This window comes from Onychomys torridus, chromosome 12 (assembly GCF_903995425.1).
Source record: "Onychomys torridus chromosome 12, mOncTor1.1, whole genome shotgun sequence".
Classification (NCBI taxonomy): Eukaryota; Metazoa; Chordata; class Mammalia; order Rodentia; family Cricetidae; genus Onychomys; species Onychomys torridus.
In genome coordinates, this window is record NC_050454.1 from 2321083 (window position 1) to 2349037 (window position 27955).

Here is a 27955-nt window from a genome sequence, read left to right on the forward strand (position 1 = left end):
TGACGAGCATTTTTACTTGGTTTTTTTTTTTTTTAATTTTATAATTTAATTTAATTTTACACATCAGCCACGGATTCCCCTGTCGTCCCTCCTCCTCTTTTACTTAGTTTTTTGTTCCTACTAAATGTTCTGGCTGCTCAAGGACTTGCCAGCAGGCACAACCTCTTAAAGGAGCCATATTTTTTTTTAAGCTTTCTCAGGGACTATAGAAATTTGTGTACCACATTGGTACACCAAAATGTTGTTGGTTGTTTTCTTATTCTTTGTCTCTTTGGGGACCTGCTTCCAAATAAATCACACACAGAGGCTTAATCAGAATTATGGATGGCCAGCCTTAGCTTGGCTTGTTTCTTGCCAGCTTTCATTAACTTATCCCATCTACCTTTTGCCTCTGGACTTTTCCCATTCTCTTACTTCTGTAAATCTTACTCTTACTCCATGGCTGGCTGGGTGGCTGGGTGGCTGGCCCCTGGAGTCCTCCTCTTTCTCTGCCTGCCAGCCCCACCTATCCTTTCTCTTGCCTTGCTATTGGCCGTTCAGCTCTTTATTAAACTGTCAGATGTTTTAGACAGGCACAGTATCACAGCTTCACAGAGTTAAATAAATACAAATAAACAAAAGTAACACACCTTAAGATAATACTCTATAACAAACATCAGCAGCTTTTTTTATGCTCTCATCTGGAATTCTATAATTGATGTGTTGCCTCAGCATGAGTAGTTTTCCTGGTTTCACTTTTAAATTATGTATATTGAAGTAAAAATAGAAATGACCTATAAAAATGTCTCTTTTTCTCTGAATTTAACCTTTTAAGATATCTTTATCTCCTGGGCAGTGGCAGCGCACACCTTTAATCTCAGTACTGGGGGGAGAGGGGCAGAGGCAGTCGGATCTCTGTGGGTTTAAGGACAGCCAGGGCTACACAGAGAAACCCTGTTTCGCAATACAAACAAATAACGGCAACAAAAAAGGGATATCTTTATCTTTAAGTCTCTCTTGTCAAACTCCAAAACTATGAATACTGTAGCACACTGACTGGAGGTTAGAGTAGATGTTAAATTAGATGTTTATAATATTGTACTACCGATAGACACTGTGGCTAAGAGATGTGTGTACTTAATGGGAGCTTCATCAGAACACAATTAAATAAGGATGAAAGGCATTAAATAGATCCATTTTTATGCAAGGAAAATGAAAAGAGGACATTATCTGGTGGATGTGCGGTATGAGTTGGTTTTCCAAAGGACACATCTGAGATACAAGCCAGACTTGCCAGTGATCGCTACTGGTACAGGGCTCTTTAGCTCAGTGATGGGACCTCCAGCAGAGACTAGGACTCGAGCTGATGATGCCTGCTCAAGCCCTGATGTATTATAATTAGTAGAAAAATACAGAGCTATTTTGTCCTCAGTCTCACAGCCGAAAGCACCAGAGGAGCCGGATCCATGAAGAACAGCTCCATACTGCTCTAGAAAGACCCCGAGCTTGGTACTAGTCTCTATTAGAAGCTGTACTTATGCCCGGCCTTCCAGAGCCTACATCAGAAGCTGTGATTGAAAATGAGCAAACTTGACAGGCAGGTAGTGATGCACGCCTTTAATCCCAGCATTCGGGAGGCAGAAGCAGGCGCATCTCTGTGAGTTCAAGGCCAGCCTGGTCTACTGAGAGAGTTCAGGACAGCCAGGACTGTTATATAGAGAAACCTTGTCTTGAGGGGGGGAAAAAAAGCAACCAAAAAAATAAAGAAAATGAGCAAACTCTAGTGTTAAATTCACCAAGTTTTTCAGATCTTTACCAAGTTTTACAGACTTTCCACAAAGTTGCCAGAGACATTTCTGACAGTTGTTAGTTTATCATTCAGTTTAGTTATCCTTCTTTTCCAGCATAAATTAGTTTTTTATGTATCTGTACTTGGGAGGGCAGCATAAATATGGGAGACCATAAAAACTTGATTTCTTCAGTTTCTAGATACACACTGCAGCTTGGGCATAACAGCTCTTAGACAGAGTCTACACTCTCAGCCTCAGCATCTTCATTTGCTGAAGGTGTTGAGGGATGCCAGTGAAGCATACTCAGTGGCCCTGCAGCACCTGCCGGGTCTGAGAACTCCCAAAGATGCATGTGTCTGCATGTTCAAACCCTATATAAAAGTGTGAGTTTGTGTGAAACCTGTACATCCTGCCCACTTACTTCTCAAATGTTTGGTTTGTGTGGTTCTGTAGCCCAAGCTGGCCTCAAACTCAATATCCTCCTGCCTCCACCTCCCCAGAACTAGGATCACAAGTACCTCACCATGCCTGGCTCTCCTTACACACCTGGTACAGTGTAAATGATATATAGATAGTTGTGATAAAATCATATTGTCCAGGAAACAATTAAATGTGAAAAGTCTGTACATGCACAGACACAGTCTGGTCTGTTGTTTACTGTGTGCCCTGTCAAATCATATGCAAGTGCCTGGTTGTGGGGGTGGGGTAGATAGTATAAAGTGGTTTTTTTCCCCCCTGTATTTGGCAAATTCTACCCCTTTAACAAGTACTGTCTACTTGGATCATGGTTATGTGCCTGGATCTCTGTTTGACAAAAGTCATTTGTGTTGCACATAACCTGGTATTGGAACAGAGTGACAGGCTTGACACTGCTATGTTAGCAATTCCTAAGATTGTAATTATCAATCTAGTCGGGGCACAGAATATGCTGAAGATGAAAATTGCATAATACATTTTAGATAGAGCAGTTTGTCAATATACCTGCAGCCATAAAACTGTCCTCTAGTCCATAATTCCCTTTCTGGAGATGTCCTCTTAAAAAGGAATCAGAGGTTGAGACCAAGATTATAGTCATCAGCTGTGATACTAGTTAATGGGGCTGTGGAAGAAGAGACCCTGGACATAACAGCTTAGAATGATTAGGTAAACAAATTTATTTGAACATGATTCCTATTCTGTAGTTTTCAGAACTATTTGATAATGTCAGAGACTACTCACAATGTAACATTAAGTAAAAAATATATGTGAGGTGATCGATTGTATATGCTGAAAAATGCATCCTCTTTCGTCCTTCCCAGAAACAGGGCTGAAGGCGTATCTGCCCAAGTCGGCAGTCTCTGGATGAGTGAATTGCAGTTTGGGGGTGTTGAAGAGTTTTGGGTCCACCTAGTGTTTTCAGGACTGTGCATAATGAATAAGTGGCTTGGAATACCTACAATGAAAACTAGTAGAGAGAACTTGGGTTTCTAAATAGCTGTGATTTATCAGTAATGGCTTTATTACAGGAGGAAAAAACATGCTGAAAGCTGTTTGTCTCCAAAACTGGGGGTATTTAGTTAGTTTTAACCAAGAGATGGCAAAATGTGAGAGCCGAGGAATTGTATGGATTCTGGTATTCTTAGATAATAACACTAATTTTCACAGTGTGGATAAATAATAACTCAGAGAGGGAAAGTTGGTGTCTAATACAAAGAAATTTCTGAAAGAAAAAATTATAAAATGTTTGTTTAGACTTGCAAAAAAAGTTGTTTATAGAGGGGACTTGGGTGACCTCCATTTTATTTTCCAAAATATTTGAGATGTCCAGAGAGAAACAAATTAAGCACCTTCTGGGGAGGGTTCATGGACTAATGGGTATGTTATGACTGTTATTGCCTATTCCTATAAATCTGCCACTTGGGAGGATTGTGAGCTTGAGGCCAGCCTGGGCTACCTCACAGCCTGGGCTGCCTCATAGCCTGGGCTACAGCATGAGATGCAACCGCAGGGGAAGTGACAACAGCCAGCCATAAAAACAAGTACTTAATGTGACGTTAAAATCCCAAGAATCATAACAGTTACATCTTTTTCCCGATTAGGACCCAATTTATGGAAAAGGAAAACTTGGAGAAATCCAGGGCCTTATTCTGGGGATGTTGGACACCTTTAACTATGAGCAAGTGAGTAAGCTGCTTGCGTCTGAATGTGTCTAAAGATAGAAAAACCTTGTAGTTTTTTTCCTATTCTTTTCTTTCCTTCTGCTTGAATATTTTTGTCTCTGAAAAAAATCACAACTTACTAAAAATAAGTAGATTGAGATACATATGTACCTTTCCCTACTTTTGAGTTTCCTGTGAACTTAATTTAGAAACTTGTGTGTGTGCCCGCGCACACACACAATATTGAAATGCATTTACTTATTTTATGATTTACTGGCAATCAGACTAGTATTTTATTATATGATAAACTTTCTGGGAAAATGATTTAAAAAATCCTTAATCCATAAAAGGGGTCCGAAAATTACAGAAAATAGCAAAGTAAAACTAAATGAGTGTTCATTTAGGTATTCTGAAACATTATTGCTACCAACTAGAAATTATCGTTATTCCTCTCTTAACTCAAGATTGCTTAGAGCTGTTTAAGATTCAGTTAGAGCCAGCTCGGCCCTATATACTTTCTTCCTTAGAAAAAGTGCCAAGTGCTATCTCACATGTTAGATCCAGTATCTGCTTTTTGTTTGAGTTTAGGAGGAGATGAAGAAGAATTGAGAGGCAGAGCTTGTCTTAAATGTTTTCCTTAAGAATTGAAGCTGCCACAAATGGCACAGGGAGGCTCCATGTCCCCACAGACACAGGCCCTGAGATGTGGGGAAGTCATAGAAGAGGAGAGAAGGGCGAGGCTAACTGGACGGTGTGAGCATACCTTGAGGACAGTTAAGTAGAAGTTTTGCATTACAGGTCAACTTGAAGAGCTGAACTGGATAGCAGGGAAGGGGGCTTGCCCTTCGGACTGACAACCTGACTGCATGTCTCAGTGATGTGCATGCAGGTTGAGAATTAATATGTATGAAAGCACTTTGCAAGTATAGGCAGCCTTAAAGTGACCTCATGTGTTAGCAGTGAAAATGTCTTAATGACAGATGACAGGATCTCGAGCAGCTTCAAGTGACTTTTTAAGTGCCGATCAGAAAATGAGATCTCTTTCCCCGGGGGAAATGAACGCTGAGTAATGGTGTTAGCTTTCCAGTGAATTGTTACTTGAAACCCTGCCATACAGCAGTTTCCATCGGGCCAGGGGGCCAGGCTGTTCTTGTCACAACTGTCGGAGCCATCAAGAGAGAAGTCATAAATGCACGCAATAGATTTGGCCTTATCGAGTCATCTGAAAGCCATTAGTACTGAATTGAGCCACAGAAGGGCAGAGCACACATTTCTTAGGAACCAGTGACAGATTGTAGCTTTTGAATGTGTGCGTTCCTCATCACTGTGTGGGAGGGGTTCCCGCTTGAGATGTTGGGTCATCTCATCTCCAGTTTGAGCTGTGTTGTTCATTAGTCCCTGTCCTTCATTTTAGCCTTTTCTTTTGTTTTGACCTTCCACAGACCTTGCTGGAAACCACGACCAGTCTTCTGAACCAAGACCTCCATTGGTCACTGTGTAACCTCAGGGCTTCAGTCTCCAGAGGACTCAATCCCAAACAGGACTACTGTTCTATATGTTTACAGCAGTACAGAAGACGCCAAGAAATGGCTGATGAAATCATTGTCTTCAGGTAAGAGAGGGAAGGGGTATTAATGGCCTTGGCCTGAGTATGTGTGTGGTAGAAGCAGCCAAGCAGAAGTCCATGTGACTGTGCGCAGTCAGCCATTCAAGCCACAGGCAAAATAGGCTAGAGTTCCTGCCCCATAGCCCTTCCTGTCTGAGTGGGAGGGGAGGGGCAACATCAGGGGTCTCAGTCATCATATAAATCCTGTCTAATCAGAGTTAAGATGGAAAGAAAAGGCAGCAAGACTGGAGGATGAAGTGTGTACCGAGAACAGGGCTGTGTCAAGAAAGCATGATAAAGAGTGATCACCATCTCTCGGGATGATGACCTTGAGCAGAGTGAGAGACAGAGGTGGATGTGTGGAGAGCCGTTTGGATCAGAGTGGCTCAGAAAGGTGTGACCAACTTGCTGGTGCGCTGGATGTGGAAGTGGAAACTAGGTCTCCGACTTGAGAAATACAGTGAATACGGTACCCTTGTCTGAGGAGGAACCAGTATAAGGAACTTGGAAAACAATAACTCTGTCCTGCAGATCTTAGGCTTGAGGGAGCGGCTAGGTTCTGAGTAGGTTCTAATAGTCATACTTTATCAGAAATCCAGAGCTGTGTTGAGACTGGAAGTAGATAGTTAGGAGTCAGCAACACAGAGATACTTAAGCCACAATGCCAAGAGAGGAGACATGTCATACACAAGGGACATAGTGGAGAGGTTAGTACCAGGACCAGAGACGCCCAAGTCCAACTTCCTGCTTTCAGACGTTGTCTCTGCCATGTGCTAATTCAGACTTAAGTCAGTTTTCTTTTTCAATCTTAGTCTCCTTACTTGTAGTAAGAAGATAGTAATAGTAACTCCGTGTTGAGATTTTGGCATCCGTCAACAATGCCTGGCATGAGGAAGGGTTTTTGTGAGTGTCAGCTGTGCAGGAAAACTGGCAGGTCTGGAGATGCTTGAGGAAAGCGTTCTCATCATACTAAGAACCATCCCTCCAGGAGTCGTTTATTGAGAACCTGCTTGTCCTGGTTGTTGTTTGTTTTGGTTTTTGTCAGTCTAACTAAAGTTAACTGACAAGAGGGAACCTAATTGAGAAATTGCTTCCATAAGATTGGCCTGTAGGCAAGCCTGTGGGACATTTTTTTAAATTAATGATTGTTGCGTGAAGGCCCAGACCATTGTGATTGGCACCACCCTTGAGCAGGGGATACTGAGTTCTATGAGGAAGCAGGCTTGGAGCTAGAGCTCCAAGCTGTAGAGCTCAGTGGTTAAGAGCTCTTTCAGTGGACCTGGTTTCAGTTCTCTGCACCACATGGCAGCTCACAACCACCTGTAACTCTGATTCCATGGGATCCTGTTAGACACCCAGGCTAGAGTTCTCAAGGAGACAGATACATAGGGCTGAAGGGAGATGTCTGGCCTGTTGGTATACACCTGGGTGTCAGGAGCCCATGGCATTTTAAAGGTTTGGAACTAGAAATAATAAGTAAAGGAGCAGGGCTGGGTAGAGGAAAGACAAGTGTATGAAAAGCAGAAAGAAACAGCATCAGGAAGGGAAACAGGCAGCCAAAGAGAGGGTTGCCTTCTACACTCATCCAGCATTTCTGGTTAGAAAAGGGGATCCCGAAATGACCACCAAGAGGCATCCTCTGTACCAGCCCCTGGATCCCTTCCTAGGAGCAGTACTCAAGCTTCAGAGTTCGGCATCTGTGCGAGGGTTTCAAGTCATAACCTGGAATGTGGTGAGGGCACGCGTGCTTTTACCAGGCCACTCAGATAACTGTGGCTTTTTTCCCAGTTACTTTTAAAAAACGCTACCTGAAAACAGCTATCAGAATGCTGCAGTTTGAGTGACAACACTGGCTCAGCTCAGCCTCTGCAGTCAGAACTCATGGAGGCAAACCTACTCATAACTTAAGAATTCAAGTAGGCGGTGGTGGTGCACATCTGTAATCCCAGCACACGGGAGGCAGAGGCAGGTGGACCTCTGTGAATTCGAGGCCAGCCTGGTCTACAGAGTGAGTTCCAGCACAGACAGAGCTGCACAGAGAAACCCTGTCTTGGGAGAACAAAAAAAAAAAAAACTTCAGTAGGTGAAAGTGGGTTCTTAGGGGAAGACATCAGTGAGTACACGTCCCTCCTGACTCTTGGCCCTGCACAGCCAGCCACTAGTTAATTGTGGATTTTTCTTTACCACATACGAGTGTACCACCCTCCCCTATCGTAATTCGTGTTTATGGACTTTATACTAAGGAAAGGTGCAAATGTGTCTTCATTTTGCAGCTGTGGCCATTTGTATCACTCATTCTGTCTACAAAGCAAGGAATGCACCCTAGAAACTGAGGGCCAAACCAGATGGGCATGTTATAAATGCAGCTCAAGTCATAGAGCGGGCAAACACAGTGAAAACCCTTCTGAAAATAAGAAAGGACGGACCGCCTCTTCAACGGTAAGCCTCGTTTCAGCGCTGGCGTGGCCTGTGTCTCTCTTGTCAGTCTGCCAGGCCTCGCCTGTGTCATCAGGTCCCACAAGCCTCCAAATTGCCTGATAGAAACAGAATCATGTGGAGGGTGTGAAGAGCCTGTCTGCTCTGCACTGATAAACTGATGAGATGTGTTCTGTCCTGTCTCGGGGACCTTAGGCAGAGTGGCAGGTCAGCGAGGACAGGCGAGCACCCGCCTAGCAAGAGTGTGGCATCACCACTGTCTTAGACAGGTGCTGCTTGTGTGTTCTGTGCGTGTTTCTTTCCTGAAAGAACTTGGTTCACCGTGTTCATTTCAGAAACTTCTCACTGCCCCTGGAGGCTGGGGCGTAGAGCTGAAAGTTGGCAACCTCAACCCCTTGCTTAATCTTCCTGGCACCCAGCCCTCATTCCCAAACTATACCGGGGTCCGCAGTCCCCAGTCGTCTCATTGGCATACAAAAAGTGCTCTTCTTGACCTGGCAATGGTGGCCCACAATGGTTATCCCAGCACTTGGGAGGCAGAGGTAGGCAGATCTCTGTGAGTTTGAGGCCAAGCCTGGTCTACAAAGCAAGTTTCAGGACACCAGGTGCCAGAGCTGTTACACAGAGAAACCCTGTCTCAAAAAACCACAAAAGGAAAGAAAAAAAAGTACTCTTCTTACAGAGGAGATTCAAAAGTGGAATTGAGTTTTGGTTTGTTTTGTTTTGGTTTTTTTGTTTGTTGTTTAGATTTATTTATTTTTACTTCATGTATATGAGTATTTTACCTGTATGAGTATGTATGTCTATATACCACATACATGCAGCGCCCAGGGGGGCCAGAAAGAGGGCATTGGACTTCTTGGAAATGGAGTTGCAGAAGGTTATGAGCCACCCTGTAGGTGCTGGGATTGAAACTGGGTCCTCTGGAAGAGCAGTCAGTGCTCTTAACTTCAGAGCCCCAGTTCCAGATTTTAAAGAGCTCTTTGCCAGGACCAAGGGACAATGGCCAATGATTGTATTCTTACTGCATGACAAACACAGATGAACCATGCCAGAAGAACCGAAAATGAGTGTACCTAAATCAGATGTAAAAATCAGCTGCCCTGCAAGGGAAATGGGGAGGGAATAAGATAGGTAAGTAAGAGGAAGAATGAGGCGTGACAGAGAACAAACCTCTGCTCTCAGCAGAAGAGGGTGTGCATTAGCACATGACCATGGTTAGGTCTAGAGGTGAAGAGCGCCCTCATGAGCATCACCTCCCTCGTCAGTCACCATCTCTCTTAGGACCCAGCCTCTCCTCACCACTCTCAAGCCCCGGAAGCTCCTCATGCATTTGGACTGACTTTGTGGATAGAATGTGAACTAGGCCTGGGGACTTAGCCTTTTGCATGTTCTTAGTCATTGAATGGTCTTTGTACCTTAGTAAAAATTGGTTAGCATAAACTCTAAGCTCTTTTCAGTGATACAGTACCTGTCAGTTTTCTAATTCTGTCGCTATATAGGGAATTTGGCTGCAAAGTTATGTGAGTCCTTCAGCTTTGCTTTTATTTCTAACATTTGACTATTCTACTTCTGCTGCCTTTCATTTTGTGTGTGTGTGTGTGTGCGCGCGCGTGCACGTGTGTGTGTGTGTGTGTGTGTGTGTGTGTGTGCACGCGCGCGTTGGTTTTGTTTTGTTTTTTCAAGGCTGAGTTTCTCTATGTAGCACTGGCTGTCCTGGGAACTTGCTCTGTAGAGCAGGCTGGCCGCAAACTCATGGAGATCCACCTGCCTCTGCCTCTGTTTCCCAAGGGCTAGGATTAAACGTGTGCACCACCACTCGGCTCATTACAATTTTTTGAAACATTACAAATTTTTACTGGTTGGCTATGAGTAGGAAAATACATCTGTAAGGAAAAGAGACCCTGTATATATACTGTATAATACTAGCTAGTTACAGTTTGACCAAAAAGATTCCACTGAAAAGAACAGTAAAAGCCTTTGTTACCACCAGTCCATCTGCTGTAAAGTCAGTTTCTCATCATTCTTGGCAAAAAGCTGCCAAGGCAGATGTAGCTCTTGAGCTTAGCATGGCTAGTGTTTGGGGTTTTTGCAACATGAATGGTAAACAGGAGTTCTAGGGCATCACACAGTATGTACTGTGAATAACAACTATTCTATTTTACATCAGCATCCCAGTTTAAAAATTTTGTGTAACTAAAAAGAGCAAAGTGAACATCTTAAAATACTGCTTACAATTGGGGGACCCCTGCTCATGTTCTCTCAATTACCTGCGACAGTTGTCCTGGATGTTGTGATTGACTCATCCTCTAAAATGCCTTGCCTGGGCTGGCTACATGACCCCTACACTTAAAGTCACAATGACAACAAGCTCTGTAGTTTAAATAGGGAAAAAATGAGACTCCCCATCCCTGCCCCTTCATTTTCATGGGAAGCCTCATTATAAATTTTAAAGTCAGCTTACTGCTCTCTATAAGAGAAAAATCTAAGCTCATGTTAAGTTCTGAAACCATTTACAGTATATTTATTTCCCACATCTCCATACCTCAGGCACTGGAAAAGAAAGCACTCAATTTGCCTGCCTTTCCTTGTACCTCCTCAGTGCATGTAAAAAAGGTAAATACTTTAAAAATTAGGCATGATGTCAACAGCATTTCTTCCCGTGGCTGCTATTCTGTGTGGCAGATAGTGTCACAAGGAAAAGGGTCGACAGGAACAGTATCAGATACATGAATTGTTTAGCTTCACACCAACTTTTTGAGGGTGAGATAGTCCTAATTTTACACCTGAAGGAACCAGATGCAGCTCAGAGGGGAGAGCCAGTGTTTGAACTCCTGATTGTAGGAGCACTGCCCCCCATCCTTCCAGGAAACTGCCTGGTAACTCTGACTGTAAACAGATGCACACGCTTTGCCGCTTGATAATCCTCCACACGGTAGGAGCCATTCACATTTCTAATCATAAACTGTAATAACTACCAGTTCCATGGTATGGTGGCTTTCATTAAAGTTCCCTATCTGAGATTTTCCCTTTGATTCTTTGCTTTTCTCTGAAGACCTGTCCATCCTGCTTACATCTGTCCAGAGAGCACGGCAGGAGCCGCTCGGCTCTCACATGCTTCTCTCTTCCACAGGGTAATTGAATGTGTTTGAAATATCCCATTGCCTTTGGAACACCATCCTGTCAAATGGCTTTTGAGTTGATCTTTTTGGGAAAGGTGATAACTGATAGTTAATTCTCCAGCTTCGGACTCAAGCTCAGCTTCATGCAACACTTACCACAAACCTTGGTCCTGGCTGGCCAAGCACTGTCTCCTACTATCCTTACCTAACTTCATGTCATCCAGTTTATACAGCCAATCAAGTTTACATAGTAGTTGTCTACCTACAAATTAACATGGTCTGGACATAGTGATTCCCCAGAACACCTCTTTCTCCTGGAATAAGGATTTGATCCTGTATAACCAAGAGAAATGATCCAAATGAGTTTCTTTGCTTATTCTTGGGGTTTCCGGACGCTCAGGGGATCTCAGGGCCAGTGTCGTCCTGACTGGGCTGTCTCACTCTGTTTCTCTCCATGCACAGATAAAATGCACAAGAGAAACTAATTTCAGCTGAAGTACTCAGCATCCTAGTTTATTCATTTATATTAATATCAAATGATTTCAGTTTCATCTTAACTTATTCACTTATTAAATTCAAAGTAATAGATAATACTTCCATTGGCATTAGATGAGGTGAACTCACTATTAAAATTTTTAAAAGTGACTATGTTAATTTTAAAGTACAAGTTCAAAGAAAAAAAGATTTAGTAGATATCAAACATTATTGCACTGTAGTTTTGAATTGTCACAGGTACACAGTTGGTGTGAGGCAAATAGAATGTTATAGATGAGAACCTTGGATTGAGCAACAGGGAATATACTTATCTACTGATAGAACCTTTAAGCTCATCTCAGAAGGGTACAAAGTTAGCAGCCATGTTAGAAAAAAACAAAACATTTCAAACAACAGAACAGGATGCAGACAGGATCTGAGGAGGAACTGGGTACTGTGCCACAGCTACTGGGAAAGCTGAGGCAGGATGGTCCCTGGAGTCTGGACCAATCTGAGCAACACTGTGAGCCATGTTGGGGGAGGGGACTGTAAATGTGGAAACTTGTGAGGAAGGAGCAGGGATGAGCGTGTCTGGTCACAGGAAACACTGATGGTTTAAGGCACAGGCGGTGATGCGGCCCCGGACTGGGCTGTGCGCAGATAGCCATACCTATCACTAAACCTCTTTTCCAGGTCTGTTGTAATGAATGGCTTAACATTCCTACTATCAGCAAAGGCTTGTGTCCAAGACACTTGCAAATAACAGTAATGAAAAAGAATTTTCAGCCGTTGTGCATAACTATATTTTTGGTGGAAATATAAAGGAAGGACTTAAAAAATTCTACTCCCCTACAATGTGAAAATACTCATCTTGCCAATGTTCAAAGTAATATACATTGAAATAGCAGTATACCATTGCTTTAACTTACTAAACTAGCAGGCTCTTAGAAATATTTATTAAACTGGCACACACTTAAAAATACCCTTGTGTGTGTGTGTGTGTGTGTGTGTGTGTGTGTGTGTGTGTGTGTGTTTCCATGTGTATGGTCTGAGTTTGTAAGATGTGAGTGCACCTGGTCAGAAGTTGGTGTCCTGTCTGGTGTCACCCTCATCTGCTGGAGGCATCATGACAGCATGCAGGCAGATGTGATGCTGGAGATGTAGCTAAGAGTCCTACATCTTGCAGGCAACAGGAAGTCGACTGAGACACTGGGCGGTATCCTAACCATAGGAAACCTCAAAACCTGCCTCCACAATGACATACTTCCTCTAACAAGGCCACACCCACTCCAACAAAGCCACACCTCCTAATGCCACTCCCTGTGAGCTTATCGGGGAGGGGGCAATTACATTCAAACTATCACAGTGACAAAGGACATAAAAGGTAGGATTGCCCAAAACCTACTTAAGAAACTTGCTAAGTCATTAGTTAGGAAAGAGGAACTGAGGCAAAGCCTCAGAGAAGAGAACCTGGGAACTCAGAGGAGGCAAGGGTTTGTGGGAGTCGGAACAAGAGCAGCTCCAAGAGAGGCCAGATGATGACTTGAGGTTGAAGAGCATTAGATAGAACAGTGTCCAAGATGGATGGATAGCCAGGAGTAAGGTCTGTTCCCCCAGTGCATAGCTAAAGCTTTATCACCCTTGGTGCATTAAGACCCCCAAAGATGGTTTGTTTCACTGTGATGGAAAAGGAGAGGATTAGGGCTACGTGCTGTGTTGATCCCACCAACAAAGCTTAAAAGGAAGTCCTAAAAGATAGAGCTACTTATAGCTATTTAGAGCAAAGCTCAAGAGTCTACAAAAATTTAGAACATAGACAACACCTAACAAGGTAGAATCCCCACTCCCTGGTGAGCAAAGAGGCAGGAAAATATGTCAAAATGACAGTTTTTCACCCAGAAATGATACAGGTGATAGAATTGATAGGACATTTAAAATTATCATATGCTCACGAAACCACAGTGAAGACTGAATATGTTGACCGGAGAGATCAAAGTTAGGAAATGTCAGAGCATCTGGAGATTAAAACAGCAGTGTCTAAACGGAAGATGAGGTTTCCAGCAGAATGGACATTTGCAAAGGAGATGGTTCGTGAACAGCATTGCTTAGCGACAGAAGGAGAGAGTCTGGCATACATATGACAACATTAGCCCATGGATTGTACGCTAAATAGTAGTCCCAGGGTGAACTCAGCAGCGTCCCCTAACCAAATGGTCATGTGCAATTAATAAAAGCTATTTGTAGCTTGCTGTGGTTCAGATTGGATTTTTCTGTCAGGTGAGGCTTGATACCAAACTATCATGCTTTCTTTTGTGCTGTATTAGTTGGTTAACAGTCCTTCTGGTGTCAGAGCTTCGTGGGTTTTAGAGAGAAGGCTTTGGGGCCCATTTTGAAGACAATCTGGCGGTGATTTTTATTAAATGTTTATGCTCTTGAGGCATGGAGTTGCAGAAATCTAACAGGTAGTCAAGCTTGAGTGCCAAGTGTTACAAACTTGGGATGCTTATGACAGTGTTTTTAATAACTAAAAAATTGAAAGGAACCGAGATATCCCTAAGCCCACAGTTGATTAAATTAGTTATAGTACCTCCATACAGTGAATGAACTATGAGGCCATGAAAACTACCACACTGGAGGAAAATATTAATGTGTGAACTACTGTTTAATGTCCAGTATGGACAGCCAGCAGGAATGTGACTGTGATGCTCACAGTTGTGACTGCTGTGGGGTTCGACTGTGTCTTCTGCTTAGGTTTCCACCAGTGTGCATTATGCTCCTTCTACGAAAGTCAGAAAGAAGTAAGACTTTTTAAAGAGAATAGTGGTACTCCTCTTTCCCGTAAACTTTAGATTACCTGAGTCACGAGTCATTTTGTTAACAAAGCTCACAAGGTTTGACATGTTCATCATTATGAAGGATATCACTCAGCCCATCACCCATATTCCCAGATCTGCTATCTTGCACCTGGATTTATAGCTGAATTGCCAGAGGCATTTCCAGAGGAATCTTTTTAAACAAAAGCAAGACCTTTCTCAGGGGCTGCTGAACCCCTTCTGTTGCACATCAGAGGCTCCCAGACTTCATCTCGAGAGAGCAGACTTCTCTCGTGAGTCACCACATCGAGTTCCGGACTTCCTTGAAAATGTCTGCAGATCTGTGCATGAGGTCATTTTTTTAAGCTCAAATACCTACTTTTCTTTGAAAATCTTTCTCCCTTTTCAAAAAGATGATAGCAGAAGTTAAAAATGGATGGCTTTTTGCAAGCTGCACTGCACACCTGGCATGACTTGCCGAGCATTGATGTGGTGGCTCACGAGAGAAGTCACACCAAGGACTGCCAAGTCCAGCTCTTGCTGACTTTGGAACCTGAAAGGGCAGTCTGGACAACGGCAGTTTTCCCCCTTAATCCGAGTCACGCTTTTGGAAGTTCCTGAAAGTCACATGGTGTCACTGCTTTAGAGGTGAAGGGACCTGGGAGAATGGTGCTGATAGATGAGGCAGACTAAAGTCTTAGGTAATAACCAACCAGAGCCTCAGACAGTTTATACTCTGAGGGTTAAGAAAGGTCGGGTTGGGGATTTATTTAGCTCAGTGGTAGAGCGCTTGCCTAGCAAGTGCAAAGCCCTGGGTTCGATCCTCAGCTCCAAAAACAAAGAAAGGAAGGAAGGAAGGAAGGAAGGAAGGAAGGAAGGAAGGAAGGAAGGAAGGAAGGAAGGAAGAAAGGTCACATGTGTAAAGTTCTCATGAGTTCAGTCTGTGTACAGTCACACGGACAAGCCGTGCATGGCAAAAACAGGTTTTTCCATAGAGGTAAATAAAGCATAGTTTAAACATCTAGTTGAATAGCAACAGCAAGCCATAATGAGTAATCTGAAGTCAACTCCTACCTGCTGCACCTGGGAAGGGCACAAAACAGATTCTAAGAACAATTCCATGTTTTTAAAGAAACCGAGGTCTCTAGACTCTTGTCTTTTTCTTGAAGTGTTCTCACAAGCCTCAGAATTCTCCTCCTCACACAGTTCCATTCCTGGACCATGTTCCAACGTGGTGAAACCAAGAATGCTTGTGCTGGGCGGTGGTGGTGCACGTCTTTAATCAGGGGGCAGAGCCAGGCGGATCTCTGTGAGTTCGAGGCCAGCCTGGTCTACAGAGCAAGATCCAGGACAGGCACCAAAACTACACAGAGAAACCCTGTCTTGGGGGGAAAAATGCTTGCAACATGTTCCTCCTTCCATGGTCATGTGACAGCAGTGGGGAATGCTGTCATGCTCCTGTGTGTTGCAGGACTCCTCAGCTGAGACTGGAGGAGCTGCCCTGAGCCTGGGGACACAGTGCACTTGTTTAGACTTCTAATCCATCATTTGGATGCAGAACCTGGGACCAACCAGCCAGCCTACAGTAATGGTTATGTTTTATTTATAATCAATAAGTGTATATTCTGGCTTCACAAGTGGGATACTAATATGTGCTGGAATTCACTACCAGATTTAGAACTTTGTTCTATAAGAAATTGAATTTCTTTAAGAGCTACAAGCTGTTCATATTTTCCGTTTCATCATGCTTGGGGCTATACTTTTAAATTCTATATTTGAAGAACTATAGCCTTTAGATTTACTTTGTTATCAGTTTTGTTGATGTTTGCTTTTTTGGAATTTCTCAGTGTTTATCACAAGAATCCATAGATAATTATTGGCAGATTTCTAGAATATAAGCTCAATATAAAATGATTGTATTTCTGTATAGCAGCAAAGACCAATAATACTTTGAATATTTAATAGTCCAGACTTAAAGAATATTTTATCTTTTAAGGGTTTGAAGTCATTTTATGTATGTCAGATCCATAAAGGGATAAATACATTATCAAAATACATTATATACATGTATGAAATTGTCAGGGAAAATAAGAATAGTAGAAAAACAAACAAACAAAACACAAACAAATCCAGCAAAGGCAGTATTGATTGTTTGACTGAGTCTTTCCAGTTTTCCTTCTTGAAATATAAAGATACTACAGAAATCTGCAGAGGGAACGGTTTCCATGGAAGCCGTGAAGAAACTGGCAGAACCATATCTTTTTGGCCTTTGTCTGGCATCAGATGCTGCACTGTGGCCCTTTTGGTATTGGCAGACACTGCAGATATGCTGCTGGGTATCTCAGTCATCGTACAGACACAGTGGAAAGTAATCATGAGCATAGGTCAGTATTACAGCTTGTATAAAACCATCAGGGTGTGATCGTTAAACAGTTAACCGTACTAGAAATTAGCAGTGTACTAAGAATTCTTAGTAGATATGATTTTGTATTCCCAGACTTGGTCCTCACAAAGCTAACTGAAGAAAACTCACCTGTCATTTAACTCAGATAACCTGAGGGCAAACATCTTAGGTGTGATGGCAGCTCAGTCATCTGAAGTAAACAGAAGGGAGTCTTTTGTGCCATTTAGTGACCTCCTTCCATTCCTTCTCAGAACTTGACAACGTGCCTTGGGAGGGTTGTCTTTATAGGAGCCTTCCTATTTTTCTGTCAGCGAAGACATTAGATAATGTAGCAGTTAAAAGCCTAAATCCTAGAGACAGGAAACTTGAGTCTGCTTAGACAACAGTTCAGAGCACACGGTCTTCCTCCAACACTATCCTCAGTTTTCTTATCTCTAAAATGGGTAGCAGAAGCCAAACGAGAAGAGGGAGTGTGGATTAAGTAAAATTGTGCCCATAATGGGCCTACCATGTTGCTTGGCACATAAAAATCTCAAAATATGTTATATATTATTTCTCTTCTTTTAATCATCTCGTTATGAGTAGTGAGATTTGTCTTAGGTTTTCCACTGCTGTGATGAAACACCATGACCAAAAGCTACTTGGGGAGGAGAGGGTTTATTTCCTTTTACAATTCTCAGGGCACAGGCCAGCACTGATGGAAGTCAAGGCAGGAACTCATCCATGAAGGAGTGCTGCGTACTGGTTTTCTCCTCATGGCATGCTTAGCCTGCTTTCTTCTACAACCCAGAACCACCTGCTAAGGGTGACACCACCCACCATGATCTGGTCCCTCCCACATCAATCATTAATCAAGGAAATGCCTGGCAGACTTGCCTACAGGCCAATCTTATGGAGGCATTTTCACAATGGAGGTATTTTCTCAATTGAGATGCCCTCTTTTCAGATGTCTCAGTTTGTGTCAAGTTAACAAAAAAAAAAAAAAAGTATTAAGACATAATTGCATAATTGTAGATACATTCTATATGTTTAGTAAAGTAACTGATCACTTTTAAATCTGCTGCTTATGTTTCTTTAAAATTCCTAAACACTCCACAGATAGAGAATCCGTCTTCTGTATAGGTACTTGCTGACTAGTCAGCACTATAACTGTTCTTAATGTAGCTTCTGGAAATTAGTGTTCAGCTTTCAAAATCCACAGGGATGCTGTGGTGGTTTGAAAGAAAATGCCCCGCAAAGGGAATGGCACTATTAGGAGGCATGGCTTTGTTGGGGTAGGTGTGGCCTTATTGGAGGAAGTGTGTCACTGTGTGGGTGGGCTTTGAGGTATCATATGCTCAATCCACACCCAGTGTCTCAGTTCACTTCCTGTTGCCTTTGGATAAAGACGTAAGGACTCTCAGCTCCAGTACCATGTCTACCTGCATGCTGCCTTGCTTTCCACCATGGTAATAGTGGACTAAGCCTCTGAACTGTACGCCAACCACCACATTTAAATGTTTTCCTTTATAAGAGTTGCTGTGGTCATGTTGCCTCTTTACAGCCATAGAAACCCTAAGACACCCAGTCCGTGGTAACAACTTCTGTCTTAGTTTCTGTTTCTATTGCTGTGAAGAGATACCATGAACATGGCAACTCTTATAAAGGAAAACATTTAATTGTGGTAGCTCACTTACAGTTCAGAGGTTTAGTCCATTATCATCATGATGAGACATGGCAGTGTGTAGGCAGACATGGTGCTGGAGCTCAGAGTCCTACGTCTTAATAGGCAGGCAACAGGGAGTGATCTATCTCACTGTGCATGGCTTGAGCATATATGAGACTTCAAAGCCTGCTTCCACAGTGACACACTTCCTCCAACAAGGCCACGCCTACTTCAACAAGGCCACACATTCTAAAAGTATCATTCCCTTTGGGGGCTATTTTCTTTCAAGCCACCACATTGGGATATTGCTGTGAAAGGCCTGACCATGCTTTTGTTTGGAGGAATGTAGACTTCGGGGGTTTTGCATTAGGAAAGCAGTGGAATGCTTTTATCGCTGCTCAATGGGCCATACCAGTAGGAGCATGAAAGACAGTGGTGCTGAGAGTGGTTGAACTGTGGGGGATGGCTCAAGAGGGGTCAGAGGAGAAGAATTTTAGTATGTTGCCTAGAAATTGTTCTTGTGGTATTTTGGTGAAGATTGTGACTGCTTAAGTTTTCCTGAGGCTAAAGTGAAGAGTTTTGGGTTAATTCCCTTGGCAGAGGAAATCTCAAAACAGCCTAGTACAGACTCTAGTGTGTGGTTACTAGTTAAGGACTAGTGAAAGATCAATGAAGATATATAATAAAAAGGAGCAAGCTGAGCAAGGAAAAATATTTAAGGAGAAAAGGAGCACAGGAGAGTGGAATGGAGCTAAGTCCTGTATTCAAGGAGATAAGCAGATTAGGAAATGGAATAAAAGGAGTGGGGACCCCAGGGCAAGATCCCACCCAGCTAAATTTCCAACTTGTGAAAAGGAATTAAAGAAGTTTGAAGCTGGGTGTGGTGGTGCACTCCTTTAATCCCAGCAGGCAGGGATCTCTGAGTTTGAGGTCAGCTTGGTCTACAGAGCAAGTTCCAAAACAGCCAAGCGTTGGCAGTGAAAGAAATCATTCAAAAGAGAGCTAGTGAAGAGGTAATTGAAAGATCACTGAGTTGAAGGCCAGCCTGGTCCAGATCCAGTTACAGGACAGCCAAGCTTAGGCAGTGAATTCAGGAAGCCATCAAAAACAGAAAGTTGGGGAATATGTAATTGAACAAGGGGGCCATGTTCCAGCCCCAGTAAACAGCAGAACTTGGCAGCTTCGGCCATGTGGTTCTGTAGTTAAGGACAGAAGAAAGGAGCTATGGAATTTGCCTCCATAATTAAGGAAAGCTGCTAAGGCCAGGCATGTGTCAGTAGTGTCCCTGAATGGAAGCCTAGAGAAGTTTTTGCATGAAGCTATGAAAGGAAATCCTGGATTGCCTTAGAGACCCAAGATGTTGGAGATACCAGAGCCATTGGGATATCTGCTGAGGAAAGCCGCTAACGGAGTGGAACTAGTGTTAGTTATTTAGTGGGGCTCTTACCCCGCGAAGAACACGTCCCGAACACAACAAGACCACAGAAGAGCTGTTTATTAATAGAGGATAGAGGAGACAGGCCTGTGTGAAGCACACACGTGAGTGAGGAGAGGAGAGAAGAGGAGGAGAGGAGAGAGGAGAGGAGAGAGAGACCTGTGCAACATGGCGCTGGCTTTTTAAAGAGTGAGCCGCACATGCGTACAGGACCGCATGTGGCTACTCCACGCATTCGTGTAGAGTACATGGCTTCACGCGCTTTACACAACCATGCAAAGCCACGGAGTCCTAGTCACGCGAGATGTTCTGACCTGGAAATGGCTATTTTGAACCGGAAATAACTAGGCAGTCCGCCGGGAAAGCCCGACTGTGTGGACATGTTGTGATTTCCTATCAACCAGCCCAAGAGGAAAGTGTGCTGCAGTCAACAGAGCTGAAAGGAGTTGGAGGTCTGAAGAGCGCTTTGACGTCAGACATGGAGAAGCAGAGTTTGGAGTTTGCCCGGTTGGTTTTCAGTCTTGTATTGATCCAGTATTTCCTCACTGTGCTCCCTTCCCAGTTTTAGAGTGGTAATGTATATCGTGTGCCATTATATGTTGGAAGTATGTGATCTTCTTTTAAATTTTAATTTTATAGGGCATTACAGTTAAGAGATTGCATGAATCTCAGGAGAGACTTCGAACTTTTGACTTTTAAACAAGTTTGAGACTATTGTAGACTATGGGGCTTTTGAAGTTGGACTAAGTGCATTTTTGCATCTTATGGCCTTTGGGGGCCATGGAGTGGAATGTGGTGGTTGGAAAGAAAATGATCCCAAAGGGAGTGGCATTATTAAGAAGGGTAGGTGTGATCTTGTTGGAGAAAGTATGTCACTATAGGGGTGGACTTTGAGGTCTTATCCACATCCAGTGTCTCGGTTCACTTCCTGTTGCCTTTGGATCAAGATACAGAACTCTCAACTCCAGCACCATGTCTGCCTGCATGCTGCCATGCTTCCCGCCATGACAATAATGAATTAAACCTCTGAACTGTAAGCCAACCCCAGTGAAATGGGTTCCTTTATGAGAGTTGCTGTCATGGTGTCTTCACAGCAACAGAACCCTAACTAAAACAGGCGCTTATGCTCTCTGGGAAACTTGAAGTTGCTTAGAACCTTATTCTGTGCTGTGGAAAAGAAGGTTATGCTTCCACATTGTAAACATGAGACTCAGTCATGATTTCACACCTCCACATCTCAGAAGTTATAATGTAAAGCTTAGGAGTGCTAGTGTCTTATGGCTTTAGGAGCCTAACTTCAAGTATTAAATTGCAGTGCAAGCTGGCAGCTGCACTCATTGGGGAGACGTTGTAGTCACATTTTCGGATAACTTCCACCCTTCATTTGGTTCTGTTGTGTCATATTTCATATTTCTCTTTTGTATCTTATTTCTTTATGCCATTTGACCATTTCTAGCTCATTTTGGATAAAATTTGAATCTGTTTCCCAGTTCAACCTAACAGCTCACAAATGGCAGCCTTCATTAACCCATTGCCGGCTGTATTCAGACTTGAACTCCAGCCGGTCTCTGCTGGTTCTTGTACATATTTAATGTGCTATTTTTATTATTTGAGAAAGTCATATGTGCATATGATGTACTTTGATCATATTCATCCCCCACCTCTAGTTCTCCCACCCCTCCTCTCCTATCTTTATCCCCTCTTTTTTAAATAACCCACCAGGCCCCACTGTGCTGCCCGATACCCCTGGTTTGGGACCATCCACTGGAATGTGGACAGCCCAGCAGAGGCCACATCCTTAAAGAAAGCTGACTGCCTCACCAGAAGCTGCCCATTGTTGGCAGCTTCTCACTTAGGGGTTGGGGCTCCTGAGCCTCCTCCTAAGAATGTTGGAATGTTGACTGGGTTGACCTGGCAGCCATAGCTGCCATGTGTCCATGAGTGCAGTGGTCCTGTTGTGTCCAGAAGACTCTGTTATGTTCTGGTTCTCTGCCTTTTTAAATTTTCCTTCTCCTCTTCTGTAATGGTCCCGAGCCTTGGATGGGTGGTGATGTAGCTGTCCCACTGACTGTGGTGAGTCTCTGTGCTAACTGGCACCAGCTGCACAGAGACTTCTGTGAGGACACCTGAGAGCTGCAGGAACTCGTGGGTATGGAGACAGGAATTTCGAGGGCAGTTTGATTCTGTGTCCATCTAGAAAAGTAATAGTAACAGGTTCTCCCCTGTGAGCTCCCAGGCCATGGGTCCTTGCTCAGATTACAGTACCACACACGTGTTTCCTCCTGTAGAGCAGGCCTTAAATCAATCAGAGAGCAGTTGGTTACCCGCATAACACTCATGCACCCATGGGACAGGTCTTGTCTGTCACTATGACCGCTCACAGGTTCACAACTGGAAAGGCTACTGATGACTCTCCATCGCCAGTGGTCTACATGGCATCTCTTGGTGCTGTGAAAACAGGACAGCAGGCAGGAGCTTCCTGGTCAATACCAACTTGATTTCTCCATACCCTGTGACCAGTTTTAGTTTCTTAAATTTGAAATGCAGATTCTTGCTCTGAAGCCTTTTTTATTTTCTAACACAGCATACAAAGCTGTAAGTTTCTATACCAGTGATGTAGCTATATTCTACAAAGTTTTTATGTGGTAATTGATATAAACTATAGATAATGTGCATGCATTTGAGATGTGCACAGATAAAGTGACCCACTCACGATCGTGCTCTGCCTCCATCCAGTGCCACTGGGACTGTTTCCCGCCCTGGTAGCCATGCACTAGTTCCTTGACACACCAGATTATTTGCTTTATCTACAATTTTAGATAAGTAGAACCGTAAGCCCTGTGTGCTTTGGGTCTGACTTCTACACAGCTCAAATTGCAATTCACCCACATTGTAGCAAGAGTTCTCCTCTTCCTGGCCTTTGCAGTGCTGAGCATTGCTTGTGCCGGCACTGATCTGCATTACCAGTGAGGCTCCATAACAATGTAGGGGGGGAGGGAGGTAGCTTAGAGGTTAAGGGCATCAGCTGCTCTTCCAGAGGTCCTGAGTTCAATTCCCAGAAACCACATGGTGGCTCACAACCATCCGTAATGAGATCTGGCGCCCCCTTCCGGCCTGCAGGCATATACGCAGGCAGAACACTGTATACATATGAATATAAACCTTAAAAAATAAAATGTAGCTTCTCACCATTTGATCATAACCACTTTGAAGGTAAAGGTGATGGCTCACTTGGTAAGTACTTGGCATGTAAGCATAAGGACCCTCGTTCAGATCCCCAATAGCCACATAAAAAGCCACTCACCTGTATTCCTAGCTCTGGGGAGGCAGAAGCAGTGGATGAGTTCACCAGCCAGCCAGTCTAGCCAGTCCAGGTGCAGCGTGAGACCCTGTCTCTAAATGTGAGGTGGAGATGTGCTTGAGGACACTCAAGCCCTCCGGCCCCGTACACCTCCACAGCCACACGAGTCTAATCACATGAACACACACCATCATTCTATCGGTTGTAGCCTCATCATACTTAAAAGTTGCTTTGTTATTGACTTTTTGATCTCTGGAAATTTTTTCCATAAAATTGTATTCATTGTTCCTCCGAAAGTAGCTTGAGTATTTTGGTTTTTGTTTTGTTATTGTTATTTTAAGCTTGCCTACACCCATTTAAGTTGAATTTTTGGCAATGTGAGCCAAATAAAGTTTAACCATATCTAAAAAGTTACAGAAATGTTTCTATCTTTTCTAGGTAAAAACGTCACCATCATATCATCAGTCCAAAGGGGAGCCTCCTGCCAGGAAGGTGAGTTTTAAAGGCGAACACCCAGAGAACTGCCTTCTCCTCCTGCGCATTCTCCAATGTGGTCAGTCTTCTGGAAATAGCAGTGCTGTTTACTTACTAACGTTCTCGGGCTGTTTCTGATTGGATGCTCTGATGTGTTGCTAGGATTCCTTGCTTCTTCTAGACCAGCCCTCTGGGATTTCGGGCCCAGCAGTCAGTCTCCTGGCAACTAAGAACTGAATGCATTGTGGAGTTAGCATCCTCTGTGCAGCACCTCCCAGGGCTGCGCCCTCATGTCCCAGGGCGGCAGCAAATGAAGAGTATTCTGAAGGGAAAGCTGTTTGGTTTTCTCAGTGACACGCTTTCCTTCCAGGTAGCTGTGCCCCAAATAAACTGTCTAGAGATACTGCTTTTCAGCTCACGCCACATAGGGGCCATCAGTAGATGTTGGACTAGGTGGCTTCTGTGCCGCTCTGGAACTATGCTCTGACAGCATTCAGAGAACCTCCACAGCCCCTTTTCTATCCAGCAGGTGTCCGAAGTGATTCTCAACCTGTGGGTCCCGACCCTTTCACAGGGTCACACATCAGATATCCTGCATATCAGGTGTTTACATTACGGTTCATAACAGTAGCAAAATTATAATTATGAAGTGGCGACGAAATATTTTTATGGATGGGGTCACTACAGCCCGAGGCGCCGTAACGTGCCACAGCATTAGGAAGGTTGAGACCCACTGGTGCTGAGGATGTAAGTAGCCTGGCTTCCCTTCGCCTTTGCGCTTGTTCTGATGGTTGAAGTGCTGGGTTTTGGTGTTTATTTTGATTTTCTGTCCTCCCCAACCTTTTTTTTTTTTTTTTAATTTTAGCTAGCAGTGATGTCAGCAAAGTGTCTATGGAACACAAACGACAGCTTGTGACTCTGTTTACTCACAGCTGGTTTTAGCTTCAAAGCAGTGGGACACACACCAGTCCCTCTTCTCTGCCCGCAAACCCTGACATTTTTGAACAGAAAAGGGATGAAAACAAGAGCCGACGTCTGAGAGAGACAGGAATAGCCCTGCACTGCTCCCAAGTACGCTGGGCAGGCACGACTGAGGGGTGGAGGGACTTCTCGGAGCCACCGCTCTCTGACTTGAGCAGTTAGCCAGCTTCTTGTCACTACCGTGAAATGCAGTCACAGAGAAGAGGAGATGCATTTCCCATGTGGGTTTGGATTCATGGCCTGGCAGCTTCGTGGCTGTGGGCTTTAAGAGCAAGTGACCATGGAGGCAGGACCACACTTGAAATAGGTGCTCATCTCCTGAGCCAGGCAGTGGAGGGAGCCTCACCAGCTTCCCGTAGTTCCCAAGGACTGAAGGGTCTCCTGTTTGGCCCCTTCCCAAACGTCCATAGCAACTCTTACCGCTGCTGTGCAGACCTTCCTGAATCTCGGGGTACCGTTAGCAGCCAGTCACAGTAGGGCCTTGTGTGTCTCACTCGGTAAATGTGCGGTAATTACAGAGGGAAATTGTGTTGTAGAAACTCCTGACCAGCAGCCATGCAGCACACACCCAGCATGATGAGTAAAGGCATAGGCTTCACGTATAACCGGGCTTAAACACGAAGACTCTAAAAGCTGGCTTCTTTCTTCCTCTGTGTGAGATAGTGATGATCTTAGAATGGCCCTAACAACTAAACAGAGTGCTGTTGAAGTGTGCAACATTTGTGTTGGATGCGTAGGAAGTATTGTGGTGAACAATTTAACATGGGCCTTCAGCTCCCATGTGCCTTTCCATTGATCGTGTTGCTTACATGTTATCACTCGGTCATCAAGTATTTCTTTATGCTAGCTGCAGAGCTAAGCATTGGACGTGAGGTGAAAAGGCAGTCTTTGGCCTCAAGGATCTCAGCATGAGATGACAGGTGATCTCACAACTACCGTGCAGCTTGGCCATGCCAAGTAAAGTGTGCAGGGTGCTCTGCCAGCCCCAAGAAGGGCTGTTTCTGAATGGCTGAGCAGTCCTTTGCAGCCTCGTGTTCTTGGTGATTAGAAGAACAATGAGGGGCTCGGAGGGATGGTTAGCTGCTCCTCTGCAGCCTCGGGAAGCTAGGGATTATTAGATACTTGGTAACGCCTCAGCTGTGTGGTTTCAGATGTCTGACCAACATCAGAGAAGGACGCCACCACACATGTCTGTTACTGCTCTAATCCACGTCATCTACAGGAACATCCTGCCTGAGGCTTGGGAGCGCCTTTAGTCCCAGCACTTGGGAGGCAGAATCTATGAGTTCTGAGTCTAAGCCTGGTCTATGTAGTGAGTTCCAGATCAGCCAGGGATACATAGTGAGTTCTTGTCTCAAAACAAGAAAAACAAAACAAAACGTGCCAAGCCAGGACTGCATTCACATGGCCCTTGGTGTCATTCTTAAGTGGCCAAGTGTCCACCTATTCCTTCCCATGTAAGAGTAGGTACAACTTTTCAAGTATTCTTCCTTACTTATACATCCTGAATAGATTTTATTTTACCAATGAGAGTCTATTTCCAGCATTCACTGTACTGATTAACAAGCCATTAATTTTACCAATTAAAAATTTTGATTTTTTTTTAGTTCATTTGCAAAGTCTTAAGTATTGGTCATTATATAAAAAGTTGGGGTGGGGGGGGCTTGGAAGTTGCCATTGGGAATTCATGTTAACTGGCCACTCCTGAAATGTGAATTCTTAATTAGAGCCAGTGACCAGCCCTGAGCTGAAGCCTAGCTGTGCCAGCACATGTTTTTATCACACTGTATGTGCTGTGTGGGTGCCTAGCCCAGGGCAGGCAGGGAAGGCTTCCCCAGGGAAGGAGGACTTGACCTAGCCTCAGTAAGGGGAAATGTGTCTCGGGAAGACCAAGTGAGCAGGGCTCAGTGCAGGGGAGGGTAGCAGGTTGTCTGGGTCTTAAATACAGAAACGTAAGAGCTCCAGGGGTTAGGTGGGGATCCAGCTCACGAGGAGCAGTTTGCGGGAGCTGCCGCTCAGCTGAGGGTAGGAAGGCGGTGAGGCCAAGGAAAAGAGCAGGTAGACAGACAGCTGCCCAGGTAGAAAAACGCCCTGCCCTGCGGCTGCAAGAGAAGTGAAAGAGGAGGGACAGACCCAGGCCTTCCCTCCCCACCCGAGAAGCCGCCCAAGAAGCGCAGGGACCCACCCCCAAGTCTCAGTTACCGTCGTCTGAGCTCAGGCCACCCAGACCTGAAGTTTCCTCCTTACCTGAGGGTTATCACTGATTAGACCGTACACCTCCTGAGGGCAGGAGCCACTTTATTATGTTTGTTCTTAAATCAGTAAGAACTGAGAAGTCCCTTGATCATTGTCAAAATTATGGTCAAATAAATGAGAGGCCTGTGAATGAGATCACACAGGATGTGAGCTGTTCACAGTTGGGGTGGGGCAGGAAGTCTGTGGCCCTGGCAAGGAGAGGAAGAACAAAGCATCCTTGCTGACCTAGGTAGGCTTCTGTTTCTGGAATAATCTGCAGTATTCTAAGGGAAGGTTATGTGAAGAGCAGTGTGAAATTTAATGCATGATGTGTGCTCGTGTGTGCGTGAGTATGTGTTTATATGTATGTGTGTGTCTGTCTCTCTGTCCATTTACATATATCCTGGTTCAGCCTTGACTACAATGCCTGTCCCAGAATTGCTCTGACGGGTGGAAACAGCAGTTGTGTCTGGTGAACAGCGGCTGCACAAGTGGCGTGTAAGAAACACAAAGGAAGCAGCTGAGTGTGTCTGCCGCAGTCTCTCTGAGCCCGGAACTGAAGGATGTGAGCGTTGCCTCCCCTGTCAGCACTAACACATGAGGAAGGAAGGAGGCAGTGTGCTCCCTGCAGGCGCTGCTGACTTCCGGGAATGCACATCTTACACAGGAATCACTTTTCAGGAGGTCAGCATTCCTCTCTTGCTGCAGTCAGTGTATAGCACACAGCACAGCCTGTGTCCTCTCTCCAGTCTTCTGCATTTAGATATTAAAATGTCAGCAACAAGCATTTATGTAGACTGTGTGTAGCATATGTAATAGGCTATGTGTATAGCTAATATGTGTGTATAAAATTTCTGCTTAATTGGCTCCCACTGATACCTTCAATAACAGTTGGGAGATACACATGCCGTCCCTGGGATCTTCTCAGTGTTTGCTCATGGATGACCAGAACCTGACAGGTCTGTTTACAGGGAACCCCTAGAAGGTCCAGGCTGGAGATTTTCATAACAGTCAGGGTAGACCAAAGGACCTTAGGGGATTACAGCCTCAGAGACCATGGCACTACGGTACATCTTTTGAGACTACTGCAGAAACACCAACTAGGGATTTGTGACTGTTAGA

At 44.2% G+C, this 27955-nt stretch overlaps 1 protein-coding gene across 1 annotated transcript in view; it reads left to right on the forward strand.

Moving 5' to 3' along the window:
- Positions 1-27955, forward strand: part of Vps8 (VPS8 subunit of CORVET complex) — a 203649-nt gene that overhangs the window by 151429 nt on the left and 24265 nt on the right. Inside the window, exons 41-44 of the mRNA XM_036204062.1 lie at positions 3848-3928; positions 5350-5519; positions 7787-7952; positions 23582-23635. Of these exons, the coding sequence (XP_036059955.1) occupies positions 3848-3928; positions 5350-5519; positions 7787-7952; positions 23582-23635 (471 nt within the window). The remainder of the gene's footprint in view (positions 1-3847; positions 3929-5349; positions 5520-7786; positions 7953-23581; positions 23636-27955) is intronic.